The sequence below is a fragment of the Paramacrobiotus metropolitanus genome, unplaced genomic scaffold, assembly GCF_019649055.1.
Source record: "Paramacrobiotus metropolitanus isolate TYO unplaced genomic scaffold, Prichtersi_v1.0 Parri_scaffold0000148, whole genome shotgun sequence".
Classification (NCBI taxonomy): Eukaryota; Metazoa; Tardigrada; class Eutardigrada; order Parachela; family Macrobiotidae; genus Paramacrobiotus; species Paramacrobiotus metropolitanus.
In genome coordinates, this window is record NW_026570368.1 from 137668 (window position 1) to 158548 (window position 20881).

The 20881-nt window shown below is 41.8% G+C and overlaps 1 protein-coding gene and 2 long non-coding RNA genes across 3 annotated transcripts; 1 reads left to right on the forward strand and 2 right to left on the reverse strand.

Moving 5' to 3' along the window:
- Positions 1–66: 66 nt before the first annotated feature.
- LOC129599560 (uncharacterized) lies at positions 67–905 on the reverse strand. The gene is made up of 3 exons (XR_008691920.1): positions 843–905; positions 476–783; positions 67–421 (listed from the first exon to the last, which is right to left on the reverse strand). It is a non-coding gene; the product is annotated as an uncharacterized LOC129599560 (long non-coding RNA).
- Positions 167–19795, forward strand: LOC129599559 (uncharacterized). The gene is made up of 8 exons (XM_055497848.1): positions 167–681; positions 936–1023; positions 1359–1436; positions 1734–1821; positions 18614–18764; positions 18817–19357; positions 19411–19566; positions 19633–19795. The coding sequence occupies exons 4-8, from the start codon at positions 1775–1777 to the stop codon at positions 19716–19718; spliced, it is 981 nt and encodes a 326-aa protein (XP_055353823.1). The 5' UTR covers positions 167–681; positions 936–1023; positions 1359–1436; positions 1734–1774; the 3' UTR covers positions 19719–19795.
- Positions 17429–18444, reverse strand: LOC129599561 (uncharacterized). Its single transcript, XR_008691921.1, has 3 exons — positions 17732–18444; positions 17616–17672; positions 17429–17558 (listed from the first exon to the last, which is right to left on the reverse strand). It is a non-coding gene; the product is annotated as an uncharacterized LOC129599561 (long non-coding RNA).
- Positions 19796–20881: the final 1086 nt, after the last annotated feature.

Genomic DNA, 20881 nt, shown 5'->3' on the forward strand with positions numbered 1-20881 from the left:
CAGCCCAGCTTTTTGCTATTCCCTCGGTCTCGCCACCCCCCCTCACCCCCCCCTCGCTGCGCTGCCCTTGGTTGTACTGTTACCTATAACGCCCCTGTTTGTACCGTTACCTTTATGCCTTACAAAGCCACACTGCGCACGATTATCGTCTGAGAATTTTATTTAGTTAGTTACCTTCGTATTAAAAGAATTGCCACAGAATCACCAAGTATACAGTTTACAAGTAACAAATTACTAAAAATTACTTCGCCATCCTATTTCATATATCTAGTTTAATTTGGCTAGGCCAAAAACACTGGATATTGTCAAAACTGCTTTTTATGGTAAAGATCGTCGTCCAAGTCGGCCTTCCATTTGGCCGCCTGTTTCATTTCTTCATGCATCTGGGGCGTAATTTTAGAGGCAAAAAATGCCAAAGGCACTAAAAAATAATTAAATTACCTAAAAGCTAAGAAAATTTATAAACACGACTTACAATTTGCCTGCTGAGCGCTACGACGCAAAAACGCGATGGTGTCCGCATCCAGATTCAATCTGCGGATTTCTTCTGGAAGATCGCTGTCCTCCGGAATGGTGGATGAAATCTCGTTGCTTTGCTGGCTGGCCATGTTGTTGGAAATCTTGAAATTGTAGACTGGAGATGACTGACTGAATTCATTCTCACTAGCACAGACTTATGAGGTTAGAAAAATCTTTAACTGTCAACACGATGGAACGTGATGTTCCATCACTTTCTGTTGAACAATCGCATTGGAATGCATACGTTTTCGATTGCGATTCTCCCTAAAATACAATATCTATAATTTTACGCTTAAACGTTAGAAAATTTAACAGGTACGTACAAATATGAGTTGTATATGCTTGTGAATGAAGTATAATGGTGATGTTTGTGATCTAGCTGGCCGTTCCATTGTGATATCGTTTCTTCCTTTTAGGCGTCTGTTTAGCGTGTGTGCGTGTACGTCTGTGGCCAGAAAAAGTTCCTGGTGGCACTACGCACATTTTTTCCGCACGAACTCCACCGTAAGTTCCTTGTCTAATTGCTATGTACTAATTAACTTTTTTTACCTAATACTCCGAAGGCTTACACTAAATACTTTCTGTTTTGTTGTACTTGTGCAGAATTAGGATTTTGTAATCCAGTAAACAGTTTCGGGACTTGTAAAGTTTGCCCTGGCTCTATCGGAAAATTTTCAACACTGATCTAGACGAAATTTTTCTTTCTGCCTAAAAATCAACTTTTTAATCTTTTTGCTCTCTGTTTCATACTATAAGACTTGTTAATTATTATTGAACATTATATTATAGGTACTTTATGAGTCCGAATGCAATTAATGACTGAAATTAATTATTTACAGGTTATTACATGCGGGATAGCGATACTATTAGGAACACCATCTGACCACACACACAGCATTGCGTGAACGTCTACGACGGTACAATTTAATATTCGGAACCAAATTATTCTGTGTTCCTAGCATAATATTAATATTGTTACATCCGAATTAATGCTATACCTTTAGTTTACCGCATTTTATTTTTAGTATCATTAAACTGTCTTAATTGCAGATAATTTACCACAATTACAACGGACTGCGGCTATATCAAGCGCCAAAGTAAAATTCACCTTAAATAATCGTTTGTCAACTATTTGAATAATTTATTATAATTTTAATGTATTATAGCAATTGATCAGTTATATCTGCTGTAAATATCAGTGTAACCATTTGCAGGCTGACATTACGACTGTGCTAGCATCACAACGCAAGTCTATATGGCTGAGCAGGAGCAAAGGTCAAAGCGGAAAATGGGACCAACAGAGTAAGCTGATTTCGTAAAAATATTCAGTGAAGCAAAAACATTTTTCTATAGCATAATTTTTACTTTTCATGATAATCAATTTCGGTTTTCAAAATTTATCACGTATATACTGCTACTGAATAATATTCAATCTGCTGTACAACCAAATCAACCAAGTCTTGCATCTGTTTATCTTTATTTTATTTTAAGTGTAAGCAAAATAAAAATACAGTAAAATCAAAATTATTCAATAGTTCAAAGACATCGATACTATTTAAGTCATCAGTCAGCAGAACCGCCAGTGATGTCGTGCCAGAGTTATTTGCAAAAATGGAGCAGCAAAGAAAACACAAGCCAGCTCTCACAGCGCTTGCTGCGGCTTGTATAATTATCCTGGTGATAATAATTCTAGTAGGCGATATTATTCTGCCTATCGCAATAGCGACAATACAGCAACAACAACAGCAGCAGCAGCAAGAGCTTGATAAAAATCAAACAGGAACGTTATTTTCGTCGACGTACCCGAACGGGAGCGTCGTCAAGTCCGGCAGTATCCTTCGTTTATCATAGGTAAGCTTAAAGCGCTTTACCTGGTCCACAGCATCAATTTCAAGGGTCCGTTTATTACGCCGTATCACGGAAGAATACCGTAAGGGGTACACTTGAGGTCCAGGGGTCGTCCAGAGTGAAGTGAAAGTATTTAAATTAAGTGTTTTCTTGATAGTTCGATTGAGTGTAAAACCTTTAACTTTGCAGACATGCTTTCCTTTGTTCGTCACATAAGCATAAGATTTAGGAGCGCAGACGGTGACCTCTGTGATGAATTCACCATCATTTAATTCGTTTGTCAAGTCCCCCATGTAGTTTCCCAATGGAACTTCAGGATCTCCTTGCCGATGAATCCACATTAAGGAATCAGTATCAAAATATATCAGGTTACGTCCAACTTGAGACATATAATTGTATAAGTGAAGGCGGGCATGGGCCGTCGTGAACCTAAATCATCCAACCAATAAATATTTTTAAAAAGAACATATTTATTATATTTAATTTACACTTACGCCGCAAGGATAACATTAGTCTTTGGGTTAACTGGAATAAAGTCTTCCTTGGACTTGTACGCAACTTGAATAACGGTGTCACTGAAGAATTCGATATTGTGAATTTCCAACGCATCATTTAATAAAAGTTCGTAAAAATCTTTGGGCTCGGAAATGAACTGTGTAGACAATCTATCCTCGCGCATCCCGAGTCGGCCCCAAAAACTACAAAGAGAATAGAAACGTTAAGCAATTTCAGCTAATGTATACCTAATGAAACAGAAGACATACTTGTTTAAAAATAACTTTGCAAGGGCGCGAAGCCCCAGGTTTTTTTCCACTTTCTCGGCGTCAATAGATGCACCTTCTCGAAGTAAAAATTCTTCCATATACTGCTTTTCTCTTCTTCTGTTTTAACATTAGAGGGCCAACCGCTGGCTTCCGTTTTTAATTTCAAGAAATGCTGGATGTACTCTTTAAATAAACCTTCGCGAGAACTCGGAAAATGCCAAATTTCGTAGACTTTTACCACCGTATATCCCAAGGATAGTGCCTTAATGATTTCCACAGAGCACCAGACGCCCGTAAGTGATCTTTCGGCGTCTGTGTGCTGACAGCTAGAATTTTGCTGCGTTTCAGCACATAGCCGGCATAGCGGAAAAGTTAATTTTTCGGTACGATAAGGTAGAACAGGTAACCATAGACTTTTGGGCGGTAGAATGGTCAGGTAAAATAGTCCAAAATAATTTTCCAAGTTTGGATCAAAGTCCGCAGTAATTCGCACGTGTGGGCCAACTGGATATCTTTTCCGCGAATTCACAAAGGGATATTCCGAAATGACATCGGCAAACCTAAAAAAACACCTCCCATTAAAATTGAAATTATAATCTTTACTTAACTAGTTGTACCGTATTTGTTCTCCGGGCTCGCATTTATAATGCAACCGTGTCCCGTTGGTCCGGCCGCCATATAGAGCATCGCGGGGTTGAAGAGGTGCGTGAACATGAATATCTTTTATTGTTTCACGAAAATCCTCATCGTCTACCAATTTCTGATCGTACTCGCTTTCCCAAATTTTAATAACAGAGTATCCCATTTGCTCAAGGGCAATTTCCCGTTGGACGGTTGCCGCATGCAAATCCTCCATCGTTTGCTTGAGATGAGGATTTACAAATGTGCGTTTCGTGGTTGCGGGATTGCCGTGCCAGAAGTCGCCATAGAATTCGTAAATAATTTCCGCTTCTTCGTCATAGCCGTCCACGTAAAATTTTCCAATCTTCTTTTCCCTTGCAAGTGCTTTGCCTTCCGTCATTTCAATGTAGCACAACCATTTACCACATTTGACTGATTGCATGCGCTGACTAGGGTTTTTTACAATAGCAATAAGGTTTTTTTCCAATATCCGTGCGCGCCAGAAAAAATGGCATATACCCGCAATTGTTAGCGCGGAAGTAAATGGGCAAAGCCCGCCTGAAATACCCATGAACAACTTTCGGAATTCTTGAGAGCAGACGCGTAGAGTGTTAACATCCTGTTTGCAGTATTTGACGAGCTCCTCGTTGACATTGTACTTCCCTTTCTTTTTTCTCCGATCTTTTCGATAAAATCCTTTGATAAAGTCTTTTCTTTCTTTGTTATTCATCAAGCTATAGTTGAAATCCTCCCTTTTAGGATAGGGAATAATTTTGCCAAAATTTTCTGGGCGATTGACCGGATGAGGGAATTTACCCTTTTGCTCTGTCGCTCCAAACGCTTGAGCCCAAGCGTCGAGCGATTGGGGATTGTAATTTAAAGTATCACGAAATTTTATGCCAAATTCAGGTACATCCAGTTGCATAATTTTTGAGCCGTTCATTATGAGCTTTGGAACTATCCCATTTTTTAATAACCATTTCAGAACAAAAAAACCGTCGAACGCCCGAAGGTTGTGGGCCAAGACATAAAAGTTTTTAAATGATCCGGAAAACAAAAACTCGCAAAATTCTGTTGTTATATCCCGGCCGATATCGGACGAGTCGGCAGGAAAAATCCATTCCTGGCCGTTGTCGTTTTGGATAACGGCCAGGTTCGGAATAAAATTGCCCGTTTCCGGACACGGGTAAGTCTCAAAATCGAAATAGAGAAACTGGGCCTGTTCGTGCTTTTCGAGATCCTGGTCCGTCAGGACTTCGGGCTCAATGTAGCAAACATGGTCATTTGTTACGTGTTCTTTGCACACCGTGCAAAAAATCTCACCGCACACGTGGTCCGTGGTACGAAAAGCTCTGGAGACAAATGATTGGCAAGATGAACAGACAAATAGCGTTTGACATACCGTAATCCCGTTTTCTCCCGAGCCAGCAGCGCGGTGATGATTGAAACACTCTTCACCGTTAAATGTTCGGCAGCAGTCCGAACAGTATATTCTATCTTCTCCAGGATTACATTCGAATCGCAGGCATTGTTTGCAACGGTATTGGCATCGATGGCGATTTTTATGATCGTATCCGCGACTGCAACGGTCGCACCAGTATGATGTTTTGAACCAAGCCGGCAGGCTTTTCAAGACATCAAAATGGTTATTATGATGTAGCAGACGAATCTTTTTTTCGGCATATTCGCCGGCATAGACAATCGTATTGAGGTGGTCGACGCTCGTTATCAGGATTTGGTAGTCCGGTAAGGCCATTTGAAACTGTTGAACGTCTTCCAAAGTATATTGTCGAAGTTCTAGTCCTGCGCTAGCAATGAGTTCGTTTGCCATTTTTGTCTGCAGCGTTCTGTCGGAAGCCGTACAGAGTCCTTTGGTGCGATACAAGCATCTGTACAGCGGTATATTATCATCTGCGAGGGCCTTAGCTATAACAAGCGCACGAGCCAGACAGAGGTTGTCTGAATTACGCACAGGTATTACGCTCCTCATGGTCTCCAGCTTTTTGCGCAATAATAAAGGAACATCGTATCGACAGGATCCAGCGGGAAGGTTGGAATGGTGAATTTCCAGCTCAAAAGAATCATCCAGTACAAATTCTTGGTTTGAATTGAGTACGCGGGAAACTTCTTTCATCAATCGCGCAACGGTTAACTGATCACGACGAATGAAAGGTGTGTGAATAGGGTACGAGAGGTGACGGCTATGCAACTTGATTCTTACCCGTTCGTGATCTGGGATGTCAGTAAGGATTTCATTTAAGATTTCGTTCAAAATGGCTGTTATGACATCGGGAATCTCAGCAAAAGGAATATGATTGAGCTGATGAACTTTGCAAGCAAATCTTTTACACGTCATCTGATAACGGCGGTTGTAAAAATCATTTATCGGTTTCAACACAAAAAAGTTCTTTATATGAAGCGGGTCTTCGGTAACATCGTCATCATTAACAGCATTAGTATCGTTATCATTATCAGAATCAATTAAATCAGCAGCAGCATCAGCAACTATGCGAGGCATTTTCGCAAGCAGAAAGGTCACAGCAACTGGTTCTTAATGACAGAAAAGTGTTCCTGACACTGCTTTACAAATTCTAACTCATCTGACTTTATATCAACACAATTTTTTATGGTATCGCCAGATCTGATACGTACAGACATGGCTGAGTCATCGGAGGCAGTCGTAGTACGGTTTTCATGAACAAAAGCTGCTTGGGTATTGGACGTGGTGTCGATAATGCACCACGATAGGGTTTCCGGATGCGCATTGGCGGTGGAGGCGGAGACTGTTTTTTGGCGGTATTTTGCAAAAGCAGGCGTATTGGTCCATTCTATAATCTTTTCCAGAATATCCATTCCGACAACCAGTTCATTGCACCGTGTATTTTTATGGCGGGCAATAACGAACTGTACGTTGGATTTTTTATGCAACCGGTAGAAAGCCATGAAAGGATTATTGGATCCTTTTCTAACAAAGATGCTATACGCATCGCGGTACTGTGAATAACTTCGGAAGGTCCTATCGTCCCGTTTATCAGTAAAGGTCTGGTAGAGCCAGTCCACGGATTCAGCGTTTGCTAATCTGATACGTTTGGCAGATGGCACGAGATACTGGTCCCCAGAATCCGCTGGCGCTGCAGTAACAGTATCTACAGAAGAAAATATTCAAAAAAGAGTTTAGGATCAGGATAAGAAACTTACTTTTTGACGATGATGGAAGTGCAGATGTACTGGGTTCAGCAACTTCAGCAGTTGGAGATGTAGTGGCACCAGAGAACGGAACGGAAAGCGGTGAAACGAACGGCAATTGATCTGAGATAGGTAATGGATCGGGAAGTTGTTGGTCACCAGGGAGAGCTGTAGTGTTATGTGGCGACAGAATAATGTAGAGATGGCGCTGCTTGTAGTATTCGTAACGCGCTATATATCCTTGCACTGGATCAATGCCTGCAACATCACTATATTTTGAAAAAAAGTTGCAAAAACAAACAAAGCATCAGACTCGCTTTTCAAGTCTTCCAGGCGGCCATATAATGGTGTTAAACGGAATATCTGGTCACCCACTGCAATATGAAAATGAAACTTGAGGCATATGTTGCTGCTGCTGCTGGCAGAGAAATAAAATTAGTGTAGATACCGTGGTGGCGGATTTCCGCACCAGTTGCTTCATCTATAAATTAAAGAAATGCTCAGCTCCAAAAATTCAGTGAACGAGATGATAAAAATAACTAAACCTTTAAAAATCGGCTGAATGGGTGGTGGAGACCACGGGCTTGATTGAAAGTGTAGTTCTGGCTGTTGTTGTTGTTGTTGTTGTTGCGTTACTACAATAAATTGACATTTCAACAGCTGTACAAAAAGTTTTCGCGTTTAATTATACCCAAAGCACTTGTTGCCGGAGTGGTAAGAACATTATAGTCCTGCAGCTGAATTTCCAAGTCACCTAAAACTTTATCCCAAAGAGCCTCGCCATCAAAAGCATTAAGGTCATCCATTATCCATTACGTTTAAAGAATCCACAACAAATGAAAGCAAGTAGAGAAAAAAGGAAGCAGAATAAACGTATTGCAGTTATATAGTATCAGCAGAATGCAACTGCAACATTTTGCAGTGCAACATTTTGTCACACACAATTTTCCAGAACAGCAAAATGCATCAAGTAAAATAAAGTGACGTGACGGCTTCAACAGGCTGACGACAGTACGGGCAGAGGCTTCCACGGTCTAGGGTCGCTTTGGCGCACTGTCCGCACATGACCAGATGTTTACACGGACTGATCAGCGTGTTGGCATACCGCGACAGACAGATTTTACATTTCAACTGCTCAACGGTGCGGGCATCGTCTCCGACGGGTACTTCGGTGGCATAGTGCAAAAAATGCTTTTGTTCCAGGAAATCGGCGTTATGGAACTCCACCGCTTCTTCCAGTTCCTCCCAAAAATAGAAACGACCCTTCTTTTTAGCTTTAGCGGCATCAATTTGGTCTTGACTGAAGCCAACGAGCCGTGCTTTGTTTTCCAAAACAGTCATACCTACATAATATTATTATTAAAAAACAAACTACACAAAAAGTAAAAGTGACAAACAGATCAAACACACCTTGTATTCCAATGTCGGTAACAGGGGACTTGCAAGCTCGTATAACATCGTTGATGAACCGTTTGCCTTTCACGTTCATCAGATATGCACAGGCTGGTGATTGGCGGGCATGTTCAATCCATGGTTCCAGATCCAGCGGCAATCCAGAAATGAAAACATAGCAGTAAAAACAGCGTACAGCATCCGGGCATACCGAAACACCCGGCACAGCAAGACCTGCATAATAATAAAAAACCCATTGTCCTGTAAACAACGGGCGACCGGAAGCGCGAAGCGCTCCGGTCGACGTTGTTTACCCCGTCCGACACATTAGCCAAATGTGTCGGCAGCGAGCAACGGGGCCCCCCCACCCCCCTTCGCCTGGTTTAACTGTTCGACCAGTAATCGTAACCGTTGTTTTTTTTGTGTCGATCTGATAGCCAAAAAAATGCTTTGTTGTGAAGCTCACCGCAGTTGTAGAATCCAGCTTCGGCCAGTTTGTACACCAAGTGTTTTTTGTCTTCGGGCCACGGTCTATCGTCAAAGGAAAACGCCCGCGCATACATGGTGTTATACTTTGCGCAGTCGGGATTGTTTGGGGGTGAATGGTTGTACTCAATGTTGTCCTGATCGTAATCCATCCGCACCCCGTTGCATTCCACCCACATCTGTGGGAAGTTATCTTTAACCGCTTTGCCAAAGCATGGATTCTTGCACGGTGTGCGATAGATGCCCGTTAGACATGTTCCCTCAATCTCACAGCAGTAAACGCAACGGATCTGGTGCTGGATCCCCGTGCAGTACCAGCCCAGTTCGGCGTACTCTTTCGCCACTTCCAGTGTAATTTTACCCCCACAACCACGAAATGTTTCAATGCGATTCTCAACACTTTCGGCTGGATAGCGCGGATCCCCACGAGGGCCAAAAGCACTTGCAAAACCGTCCATTGTTCGGTTAGCGTGTAGCCGTGCGTACGTGCGTGTGTGCTCTATACTCTACGGTTTTATAAAGCTCAGTGTGAACAGCAAAATGCTGAGCAACAATTTGCTGAACCGGATTTTGTGGTCAGGGTGTTTAGAGTATTTGATTAATATAAATACAGGCTTCTAATTCCAACTCGTTTTCATTATTCTTCCTGACACTTTTAGTTAGTCTACCTTTTCTTCTGATATACCATGACTGGTCTACCTCCTGCCAAACGCGGTTTCGTACCCGATAAAACGGATCTTGTTGGGGAAGCAAAGCGCAAGTTTGCGAGCGGAAAGATCGCTTTCCACTATGAAGGATTCCCCACCATGAAGTTCGGGTACGACAAGTTCATCTGCACCCGCATCAACAGTGACACCCAGGCCTTGGAGTTCATTATTGGCGACTTTACGACTGCCAATCCTCCTGGACCAGCTGCGAAATGGACGCTGGGAGAGAAACACATTTTTCTCACCAATGACCAGTTCATGCGCCTCGTTGGACTCATCTACAACAACATTACGACTTTAATCCGGGACCCACAGCTAACCAGCGGTAACCTGTCCACCCTGTTTCACCTCGGAAACGACGTCTACTTTGTGTGGTCAAGCTATGACAGTGTAGCGCTGGCCAATATCCGCCAGTTCTGCAAGAGAGGCAACGGCGACATGCAGGCCACCAAGAATGGTGTTTCTTTTGGGATAAAGTCGTTTGAATCGCTTCGTACCACCATCCAAGACCTGTCAATGTTCAAGGACATCAATGCTTTGCTGAAAGCACGTGGCTCGCTGGTGATTCACAACGAACCAACGGCAGCGGATTTCTCAAGCCTGCTGGCTGGCCTGCCGTTCACCATGTATGGTATGTGGCTTGACCGTCTGCACGAGAACTGTGCACGTTGCGGGGAAATGGTAACGTTGTTTACACAACCGACTGTTCGTGAAGCCAGTCATGCCTGTGAATGGGGATTGGGCACACTGAATCTAACGGAAGAAATGATGAACGACATCATTACCGAGCTTGGAAATGGCAAACGTCTTATTGGCATGATGTTGTTACTGCGTCCTTGGGGCCAACTTACCGGATTTGACGACATTTTGGGTTTTAACGCCAAACAGTTTTTGGACCAGCACAAGGATACCCTGTGGGAGTCTGTCAAGCGTATTGCCATGGAAAAGCTGAAGATTACGGAGATTGGAGACGGGAAGATGAAACTACCTATCGAAGTCAACCAGGCCCAGGAAGGGAACAGCGGCAACGGTGGTGAAGACGGTAGTGTCTAAGACGACGGAAACGTTTGCGCTTTGTGTTACGGTAAAGCATGACTGTGTTACCATAAAAATTTGAAATGTAAAACGCGAAAAAAAACAGTGCTGATTGCTTCTACTTCTACCTCAGGGACATAAAATGTGAAATGTAAAACCCAAAAAAATCTGCTGCTTTTTTATTTTATTCAAGTTCTGCATACATTGCTGTGTTCATGTTAAAGTGATTGTTTACCCATTGACAAACCATTGCATCATTGTTTGCGTAATTTTTTGTGAAATAATGAATAATGTCTTTATATGATTCTCGCTGGCGCGCTTATAAATAAAAAAATGCAAAATTGACCGCAGACTGTCGAAAACGTTTGTTGTATACGTTCCATTTGATAAACAACATGTAAATCAGTTAACCATTCTCTGATCTCGTCAAAATACTCCACAGATCGTCCGTACGAGTCAAAAAACTCGATGGACGACGGCTCGCTCTGATAGAATGCTAGCCAGTGTTCACCAGAACCACTGGATTTGTCCGTGTTGACGATGTAGGCGGCAGGTAAAACATTGGACAGTTCGGGAAGTGTATCCCGGGCATAAACTCCTCGAAATATCCTCTCAGTTTTTGGATTTTGGCAAAGTAGCTTTGTTATTGTTCGATTATCCATTTTAGTTAATTGGTAAAGTCACAAATTAGCTGACGGAAGTTGTTAATTTCTATTACCGCGTCAAACGTAAGAAACGTGACCATGATCGTGGGCTGCTTGAGCGGTTGGTTGAAGACTACTCGGATGCCTAAATTACCCTGACGGATTAGACTTAGAGGGCCGAGTCCGGTCCCCCCTGGCGTCAAATCAAAGCCGTAAATACAAAATCCGTTTGCATACTCGTCGCGATTAAAAGGCAAGGCGCCAAAAGGACTGTTACGCCGTCCTAAAGTTTCTAGCAGACCATCATAGCACTCCAAATAATTACCGTTTGCATAATCCGGCTCGTACGGCCGATTAGGAAAAGACTGTCCATCAACTTCGACGCTGATTTGAGACAAATTAAAGTGTTGAAAATTGAATGGATTTGTCTTTTTCGTGCCGTTAAATGCATCCGCTGCGACAAAAGCCACAAAAAGCACCTTGGGGACTTGACCAATGTGTATGTTATTAAAAACAGTGCTTTGTATGTTGGCAGGTAATTCGATCGGGCGCATCAGAACACGTTCTATAGGATATTTTGCTGTTGTGGTTAATAACCGCTTGCTTATAGCATTCATGTATTCTGGAACCCCTGTAATAGCAATACATTAGATTTTTTATGCAGAAATTTTCAAATTTTTTCTACTGCTTACCAACATAACGGCGAACAAAAATTCTTGGATTGCGTATGAACAATTTAAATTCGTCCTGCGCCGGATTCGCAAAATCACGAAGATAGAATTCGGGTTTATGTAAAACAAAGCGTATTTGTAACGGAACTCCAGTTATCAAAGGCTTGTCTTGCATGAAAATATCCGAAAACAATTTCCCGCTTAAAGGAATGTATTCATGTTTTGCGAAAAGCCTGAGTCGAGACTGTTCGGCTGAGTTGTTAACAGAATCTTCAAAACTTCCAGCGACATCCAAGTAAAAGCCACAGGATGTTAGCTGTGTATTCATCGCCTCCTTTGTGTAATTTAGCAAGCACTCAAACATTGCTCTGTATGGATAATAGATTGCGCAGTCGCTGACCAATCGGTTAGCAACCGAAACTTGAACTGATTGAAACATTGAGTGAATCAAATTATTTACAGGAGCACAGGTATCCGTCGCTTTGATTCGCTCCCAACTACCATCAGCAATCCTTTTTTTCAATGCTACTTCTAATTCTATGCTTAAGTCCGGTAAAGAAACCATGGCGTTTGATGAAGGAGCTATATAAAAGTTTATGTCACCACCCGCCGGAATATTTTCCGGAATGGCGGCTGTGGGGCCGATTCTTTCTTCTTCTGTCCGGAATCGGTCCGCAAACGAAGGCGGTATGGCAAAAAATGTGCGATTCTGCAGCAATGGCAGGTTCTGACCCTTCGATTATGGAAGTCATTTCTAAATATAATCAGGAAGATCAAATGGTGGGACACGGCGAATTTTGGTAGTGCGTTTCCGCTTCGGTGGCTTCTTTAATACCCCTTTTCTTCCTTTTTTACCGCCGCTAGATGTTTGTTGAGTTGGTGCGAGAACTTGGGCGATTTTGTTGCCCACAGATTTTGCAGCTTCATGTACCGCTGTACTAGCTGCTTCTTTTAAGTGAGGCGTAGCAGCTGCTAATGCGGCTTGTGCCTGCGGCGCTGCCGCCCTTACAACTGGTGCAACAAAACGAGCAACCTTGGAAAATACTGCACGCAGAAAACTACCAAAACCTCCACCGTTTTGATAGCTTCCACGATATCGAACAAATCCGCTCCCCAGCTGTGTATGACCCAGTAAATCATCAAATAATCCTGGATCAGGCGAAAAAGCTTTATATCCCATTTTCAGTATCTTGCCGGTCGGAAATGGAGCTTCACCATCGATTTTCCTGTTGCGAATTTAGCGTTGTCTCCGAGATCAGTGGCAATTGTTACTTCGATATTGTCGAAAATGGGTCGTAAAAGTGGAACATAATGAGGCATTTCAAAACGTTCCGTGATAATTTTGAAAGCCTCCGTTGCCTTAATAGGCACTGCTCTTAAAACTTGCGCATACGTGTCACCAAGCAAAGTAAAATCTGCAACATCGCAATAAATATATAAAGATTGGTTACCGATCATGGCGTTTATAGCTTCCTGGGCAGTAAACAAAAAATTTTGGATAATTATCGGTGCCGGCTTTGACTTTTTTCGTTCCGGTTGTTGAACGCTTTCTGAAACGGACGTATTTTGTTTTGAACCGGTTCCTTCGGTATTTTTTGATGACGGTAATTCTGTTTTTTTCGCAGATATAGCTGTTGCTGCTGGCTTTGGCGCTGGTGTTTGCGCAGGCGGCGGTGGCGGTTGGGGCGTTGAAACTGTATTTGCTTTCGCAACTGTTTGTTGTCGAGCTTTCTTTTCCTTGAAAAATTCCTCCAGCTGATTTAAACCGTCAAAATTTTGCGCAAGGTCAACAATATTTGCAGGATCAGAATACGCAAACAGTTGTCGATGCTGACACCCCAATATGCGTTTCAGCAGTTCATTGTTAATAGCCAGAATAACGGTATTGGCATTAATTGCAATTTGCACTTTTTGATTGTTAGCTAGTAATTCAATTGAAAAGGCTCTCCTCTTTTTGGATTCTTGTCCTTTTGCCAAGAGGAGCTTCGGAATTTGCGAAGAAATTGTTGCAATGATTTGTTCGTTGGTATAATTACCGGCGTGTAAAGTAATGCGCTTTTTCTCAAATAGGAACTTTTCCAACCCTGTTTTAGCATCCGAATTTGATACAATATCGTAAACCTGCAAACAATCCATGGTCTGGTCTGTAGGGAGATTGTACATGGAATTTGGGTAATAGAGTTCGACAATTGCAACTTCCCATTTTCCAGACAATGAAATTGTTTTGCATAATTTGGTTTTCCAACTGGATGCAGTGTTATTCGAGTAAATATCTGTGCAAGCATCACTCGGCAATGTGATGTAAAATGGCTGTTGATATTGCAAGCTATTCATTTTCTAATCCGCGTTAGCTCCCTTGCATAAAATTTTCCTACTATTGGTTCCTCTTTTTCATCCTCGAGCTGATACACTGGCTCCGGTGTATGTGGTATTACCTTTGCTATTCGAAAAAGCTCCTCCTGAAAGTTTGTTTCAAAACCCTTTTCAAAGTCCTGCTTTTTTTTTGCAATTCTGACGACATCTTTCACCTTAAATACTGGTTTCTTTTTTTTATGGTCTGTTTTCTCGTATAATCGATTAAACACAAGCAGGGAATTTTCTTCAGTTACATCCGCAGGACAAAAGCCATGTGAAGTGTGAGGAGTGTGATTATATGTCTTTACAATATTTTGTAGCCGATCGTAATATTTTGGAGATTTTCGACTAGTAAATAAGCGCCATATGCGCTCACGCAGCGTTCGAATAACGCGCTCCGCCATCGAACATTTTATGTCATCGTTTTCCGAACTGAATAGCATAATTTCTTTCCGTTTGAGTAAATCCCTCACATTTTTATTGAAAAATTCACGGCCTTTATCAGCCTGTATTTTGTCGAATGGACCCAGGCGTTCTAGTATTTTTTCCAGTGCTTTTGCCGTTGATAAACCATCTTTACACTTAATTAGCTCGCATTCTATTTTTTTAGAAAAACAATCAATAGCAACTAACACGTAGCCATAATTTTTGTTCCACTTTTTGAACTTTTGCATATCCATCAAATCTACCTGGAGCTGGCTATTTTTATTTAGGACGACCACCGGATTCCTGCGGAATTTTCGGTTGACAGGCTTATGTAAAGTGTAGGCATCGATCCCTTCAAGAATATTTTTGGCTTTTTCCTTGGAAACATTTTCTGGAAGGTTCTTGTGAAACCGCTCGAGCCCCCCTAGGCTGCTCAGTGCACTAGGATTGAGATAGTGCTGGTCCATCGGAAACAGGCTGAGTAATTTTAGGTACCTCGTTGGCTTTATCACCAGCTTTAGACGAATCTTCTATTTTATTTTCGTCACTGTCATCAGAACAGCAAGAAGAAACACAATTCAATTTCATCCCTTGTCCAAAATTTAGATTTACCGGCACACAACCCGACATTTTAAAGAACCTTTAGCCAGCGGCCTTTAATACCTTGCCCTTTTATAAAAAACTTTGTCTGCTCTCGTACCCGCTCGCCACGCCGGCGTGGTACCTCTTCTTCCGCGCTTACAGCTTGGAATTTATTATCGGGCGATATTTTTGTTTCGTTTAGCGTTTGTTCCAGTACGCGTTTACCACGTTTCCCTTTTTCATTTGACGGTAATGAAAACACTGGGAGATCATATTCATCCGAATCATCCGAATCAATATCAGTCAGGGTTTTTTCTTGATTTTTCTGCGTGATTTTGACGATGCTGTTGTGGCGCGAACTCTTTTCTTTTTGCTTTCTTGGGTTCGGTTAACGGTGTGGTTAAGATTGATGGAGTCGGAGTTGTGGCGTCGTTTACACTTACAGACAGACTATCCAAGGGATTACCTTCTTGAAGTGCTCTGGGCTTTAATGCCATGAACCGTTCTAAATTTTTACTAAGTAATTGTGCTTTCTGCCATTCACTTAAATTTTGACTTGAAAGGATTTTTGATGTCAAATCGCCAAGCGATAAAATGTTGTTCGCTTCAGGTGGAGCCTGTAAAACTGTCAGCTCGGCGGCTCGCTTCTTGATATCCCGCTCAGGTACAATATAATGTACTTCCATGACCTTAAATTAGGAATTTAGCGCTCCGGCCAGAACGCTTGCTAAAACTGGCAGCACTGCACCCAGAAAACCACCTTTTTGTGTTAATAGCGCTTTTTTAGCTTTTGTGGGATACCGTCGAAGAGCTAATAATCGTATCGGCTTTTTCCAGCGTCTGCAAATTCGCGTACTTTCTGGTGATAAATTTACGGTATTTTTTACGATATTCAAGCAGCACTCTTCCAGTCCTTTAATATGCTTTTTGTTACAATGATTCGCGACAGCTCTGCGATCTTTGGGGTTGAGCGACGAGAGAAACAGTAAAAAAGAAGCAAATTCTTTCAAATGTTTGGTCATGCTGACGGCACTGCACAGAAATTCGGGTCGGTGTAAATTCTTGCTGTTTGTAAGTCCGTTTTGTTTTCTTGCACAACATGAGATCTGACACGCAAATAATCGGGACAATTTGGTTTTAAATCCAAAATCAAAGGTTCAAATGGAGTAGCAGTAATCTTTTTATACGCTTTTTTTAGATGCTTAAATCCTGTTTGTCGTGATAAATAATCCAGTTGGTTGTTGTCGCGAACATTTTTAAACAACACAATATATTGAGTATTTAAGGCAATATCCCGACTTGCTTTACCTTGCTTGAATAAATTCTGTGTGATATAAATTGCTGACAAATTTCTGTGATGTATTCCTTGCGTAAATAGCTTTGTGGCTAACTCACTGCTTGCCATTTCGCCCGCTAGATCATCTATAATCAGCAGATTATTTTCTGCTTTAGAAAAAAACTCCGAATCTAGTAAATCGTCCTTTAATCCTTTAACAAATTCTGTTTGTGGAAAAATCTTTTTAATTTCTTCGTACGAGTTTTGCCATTGACTGTATGCTACCACTATTCTGGTTGGGACGACGTCCATTGCATTTCCTTTCAGCATTTTAAGAACATATTGTGTTTTACCACTCATTGTTGGCCCACATATTATTGCTCCGAAAGGCCATTGGAACCTGAGATCATAACCAACTTCTGGATACATGGCGCAAATAACTAATATCGTCGCAACTGCGCACTTGAATGTGCAAATCGACTTGCAGCAGCTTAATTTGAACAGAGACCTTATCACAGAATACGATCCTAAAAAATTCTCTTGTCTTTTGTGGCGCGTATTATATCCGAAAAAATTCCACTGCCAATTATATCGCAACGGAAAAATTACTGTTAATGGTGGACGCACACTACGCGAGTCACGAAACTGTGCAAAATACTTTTTGCGAAAGCTTATTGCTACGGGTTACAAAGGAGCACGAATAACAAATTATAAGGTCGTTAATATTATTGCTTCATGTCAGCTGCGACGACAAAACCTTGAAAATATTGGACATTCGACTGGTGACAAATATTACGAGCCAGAGATTTTTCCCGGCATGACAATAAAGATGAAAAAAGCCACATGCATAGTCTTTAATAGTGGAAAATGTAATATACTTGGTTTAAAAAAATTCGAACACATTGAGGAAGTTTATCAGGAACTTTGCCAACTTCTCAAATAGATTTTGCTCGAGTTGCTTTTTGGATTTCTTTTCCATTTTCCTTAGCTGGTGATTCGACACTCTCCATTGACACCGCGTTGCTCCGCGGTACAATCGCAATCGTCTGAAAATGATACATATATGGAATATTGTTTTTTTTCCAGGATTTTTACAAAGTTACCAATTTCTTCTTCTGTTTCATAGGAGCTGAAGGAACTGTCCGAATCCGTAGCGTATCCTATAATTTAAGGTGCGGGTGACTTGCAGTGTTACTTAATTCACATCTGTCTCACTTACCGGAGTCGTTGGAAGCGTCCGGCTGTTCATGATTGAGCATTACAATAAATCCAGGAGTTTGGTTACAATGCTTGCACGTATTTTTTTGAACTGCGTGAACGCATCTGATTATAACTGTTTATATTAACAAAATACTGTGCATGCATTTTCCTGCACAGCAATTTGTTTCACAACATTATCTTTCTCGGTAAACTATTTTGCGTGTGAGAGCGCTTATATAAACACATGTGAAATTAACCAAGTCAAGTCATAAATGTCAGTGCGATGTTTGCTGTGTGATTACCTTCACTGCTGATTCTTCTCCGTTTGTCGTAGAAAGACATTTATTTTCTAGGCAACCGAGTAGATAAAGCTGTGACGGCTAATTTTTACTTGTTATTACTTTCTACTGGCCGATTCCAGATACCCTAATTAGCCGGAAGAACAGGACTGTATTTTATGGAGCAGCTGTCGTTTGCGCGCTGACAACAAATGCGTGCAAAGGATAGATGTTCCCAAAAATAACCTTTGAATTAAACGAAAAAATTTGACCGCAAATTTTAACTTAAGACTACTCTCTGCCCCGTTAATTATCCGAAAAACAAGGGTTGAATTTTTTGGAGCAATTGTCGTTTACGTGCTAAACAACAAACGCACGTAAACGATAAATGCTCCAAATGATACCCTAACAAAACAAAACGAAGTGTTGCACAATTATGAGTAATTCTGTTTAAATGAACATGTACAATAACGTAAGCAGTTGGCAAGCGCAGCGATTATGTATTCGTTATTTAATCATAATAATTCTGTAAGTTTCACCCACTGTTGTAGTTGTCAGTTTTAAGTCCTAAGTAAAAGTTGAAAAGAAATGGCAGTATGTATTAACGTCTGCTTCTTTTTTAGGGATTCCAAAAAACCCGCTACGAAACTGCCACAATATTTTGTGGATTTTGCCAGCCATAGCAATGTCTACAACATCAAGTATAGAAACAGGCTGGCGGTGGACACCACTAAATACTTGAACATCCAGTCCGACGAGTGGCGCACTAAGACGGTAAGAAATGTTTTTATGCAGTAACCTAATTATCAATTGCATTTACTTACAGGGTAAACTGGTGCGCAAGTTCCAGAAGAGCGCTCTCGACCTCGCGTACATTCACCACCATCAGAAAGCAATGTTCACTGCTATTATTGTAATACTGAAGAAGCTGTTGGACGTTGCACAAGCAATGGAAAAGTATCACATGGAAAGCATTGCAACTCTTTTGGCTTCCTGTCCGCCAGACAGTATGCCATCGCCTGATGAGGGCTACTGGATCGATGAAATATCAAATTACCCACCACATAACTCGCAGAAAATTACACGCATCATTGCTGACAACAAAAAGAAACAAGACGAAACGAAACTGCTAGAGAAAAATTCACGAACTCACATTGGAACGACCAGTGAACTTGTGCCTACCGCTCAGCTGTCGGAAAGTGAGCTTAAGGCCAGAACCAAGGCGTACAAATCCTTGTGGAAACAACTGACTGAGCTGTCAAACACTGTATCAATGTATAACGACAGAATTAAGGAACACTGCCTCTCCCTGATAAACGGCTTTGAACATCTCAAATCAAAGCTAAACATTGAGAAGATGACCATTGGTAAGTGTAGGTATTTTAGCTTGTATTAAGTTTTATTTCACAGTTTCTTTTAGCCCAGGAAGCGTTTCTTCCCATTGTCCAAGAAATGTCCACTGTTAGCACTCTCATCGCTGACCGATACCTGACCCAGTCTGAGAACGGACGTGATGTCACCGCTGCTTTGAACAAACTGGATATTGCCATGAACCTGGCTAAGAACGCGCTGCATGGTATGATCAGCTTATCTATTTGTATTCATTTTCCTAAAATATTGTGGTTTTATTTCATTTTGTCAGGTGACCATCCGGAAGTCCGTGATGACCCGCGCGTGGATGACGTGGGAGAAAGCGATTCGGAAATGAGCACCTCGGACGATGACTAACAAGCTATTACTTACTGGTTGTCATTTTGCTGTTGTGCTTAAAAACTATATAACAATTCTGAATAACGTAATCGTTTTATTCGTCTAAACTGCTTTAGTTATTAAATGCTTTCACCTTCTTTATACCATCCCCGTACATAAATCAAATAATAATACAGTACAGTAAATGGTCAAGGGATTCCTTACACTATAGAAAACTAGGAGTAAATATTTAAATACAGTCAACAATTAACGATTTAATCAGTAACTATGGTAATATGTTTGTAAATTATTAACACAAAGTATATTTTTAGTTTTAATTTTTTTGCGGAATTTATTTACTTATTGTGACGTCAGTAACTGCAGTCCGGAAGTCCAGCAGGGAACTAGAGTCCAAAATCCCTCTGCGGGACGCCGTTTACTACTCAGCCAAAATGGTTGTGCTACACATCTTCATAAGAGAAAAAAATCTTTGTATGTGCGCATCAAAGATATAAAACACACAAAACTTACAGGCTTTATGGTTAGAACTGATAATATCGTTCTACTGCGTTTATCAAGTTTATTTAGTTTGGAGAAGGATATACTCTGGCGGTTGCTAGAGGAACTACTGCTGGTACTTCGAGAGCACTTAATGCGCGACCCACGATTTTGTATAACACTAAACGGTCGTTATGAGAACGGGGCTATGTAGTGCCAAATAAATAAATACCCCACAACTGATTATATTTCTCTAACAGGTTGCAATACATAATTACCTTCAAATCAGACCACGCAGTAACTGACCGTATTCCAGCTGTCGTGGTAAGGCGTCGATGGCATCCACTGAATGCTTGCGGAGATACGCGTCGCAGGCCGTCTGGAGCGCCTCCTCATTCCAGAACATCCGGCGCCCGGCGGCCGCATTATCCAGCTGCAGACAGACGAACGTCAGCGACAGCTGCAGACAGACGTGTCGTTCCCGCGGGAATATGCACGCGCACCGCAACGTCGACTCCTTGAGAAATCTCCAGCTCCTCCACCCCCGCAACGAGTCCCGGGAAGGCGGGAAGGGTGTAGAACGGCGTCGCACCACCATGCACCCGCCGATAAGGCGGCTCACCGACCAGACGCTCGCCCAGCGGCCCACCCGGGCAGTCCCGCAGCGCCACCTGCACGACGGTATGGACGTACGGCTGCAGAGA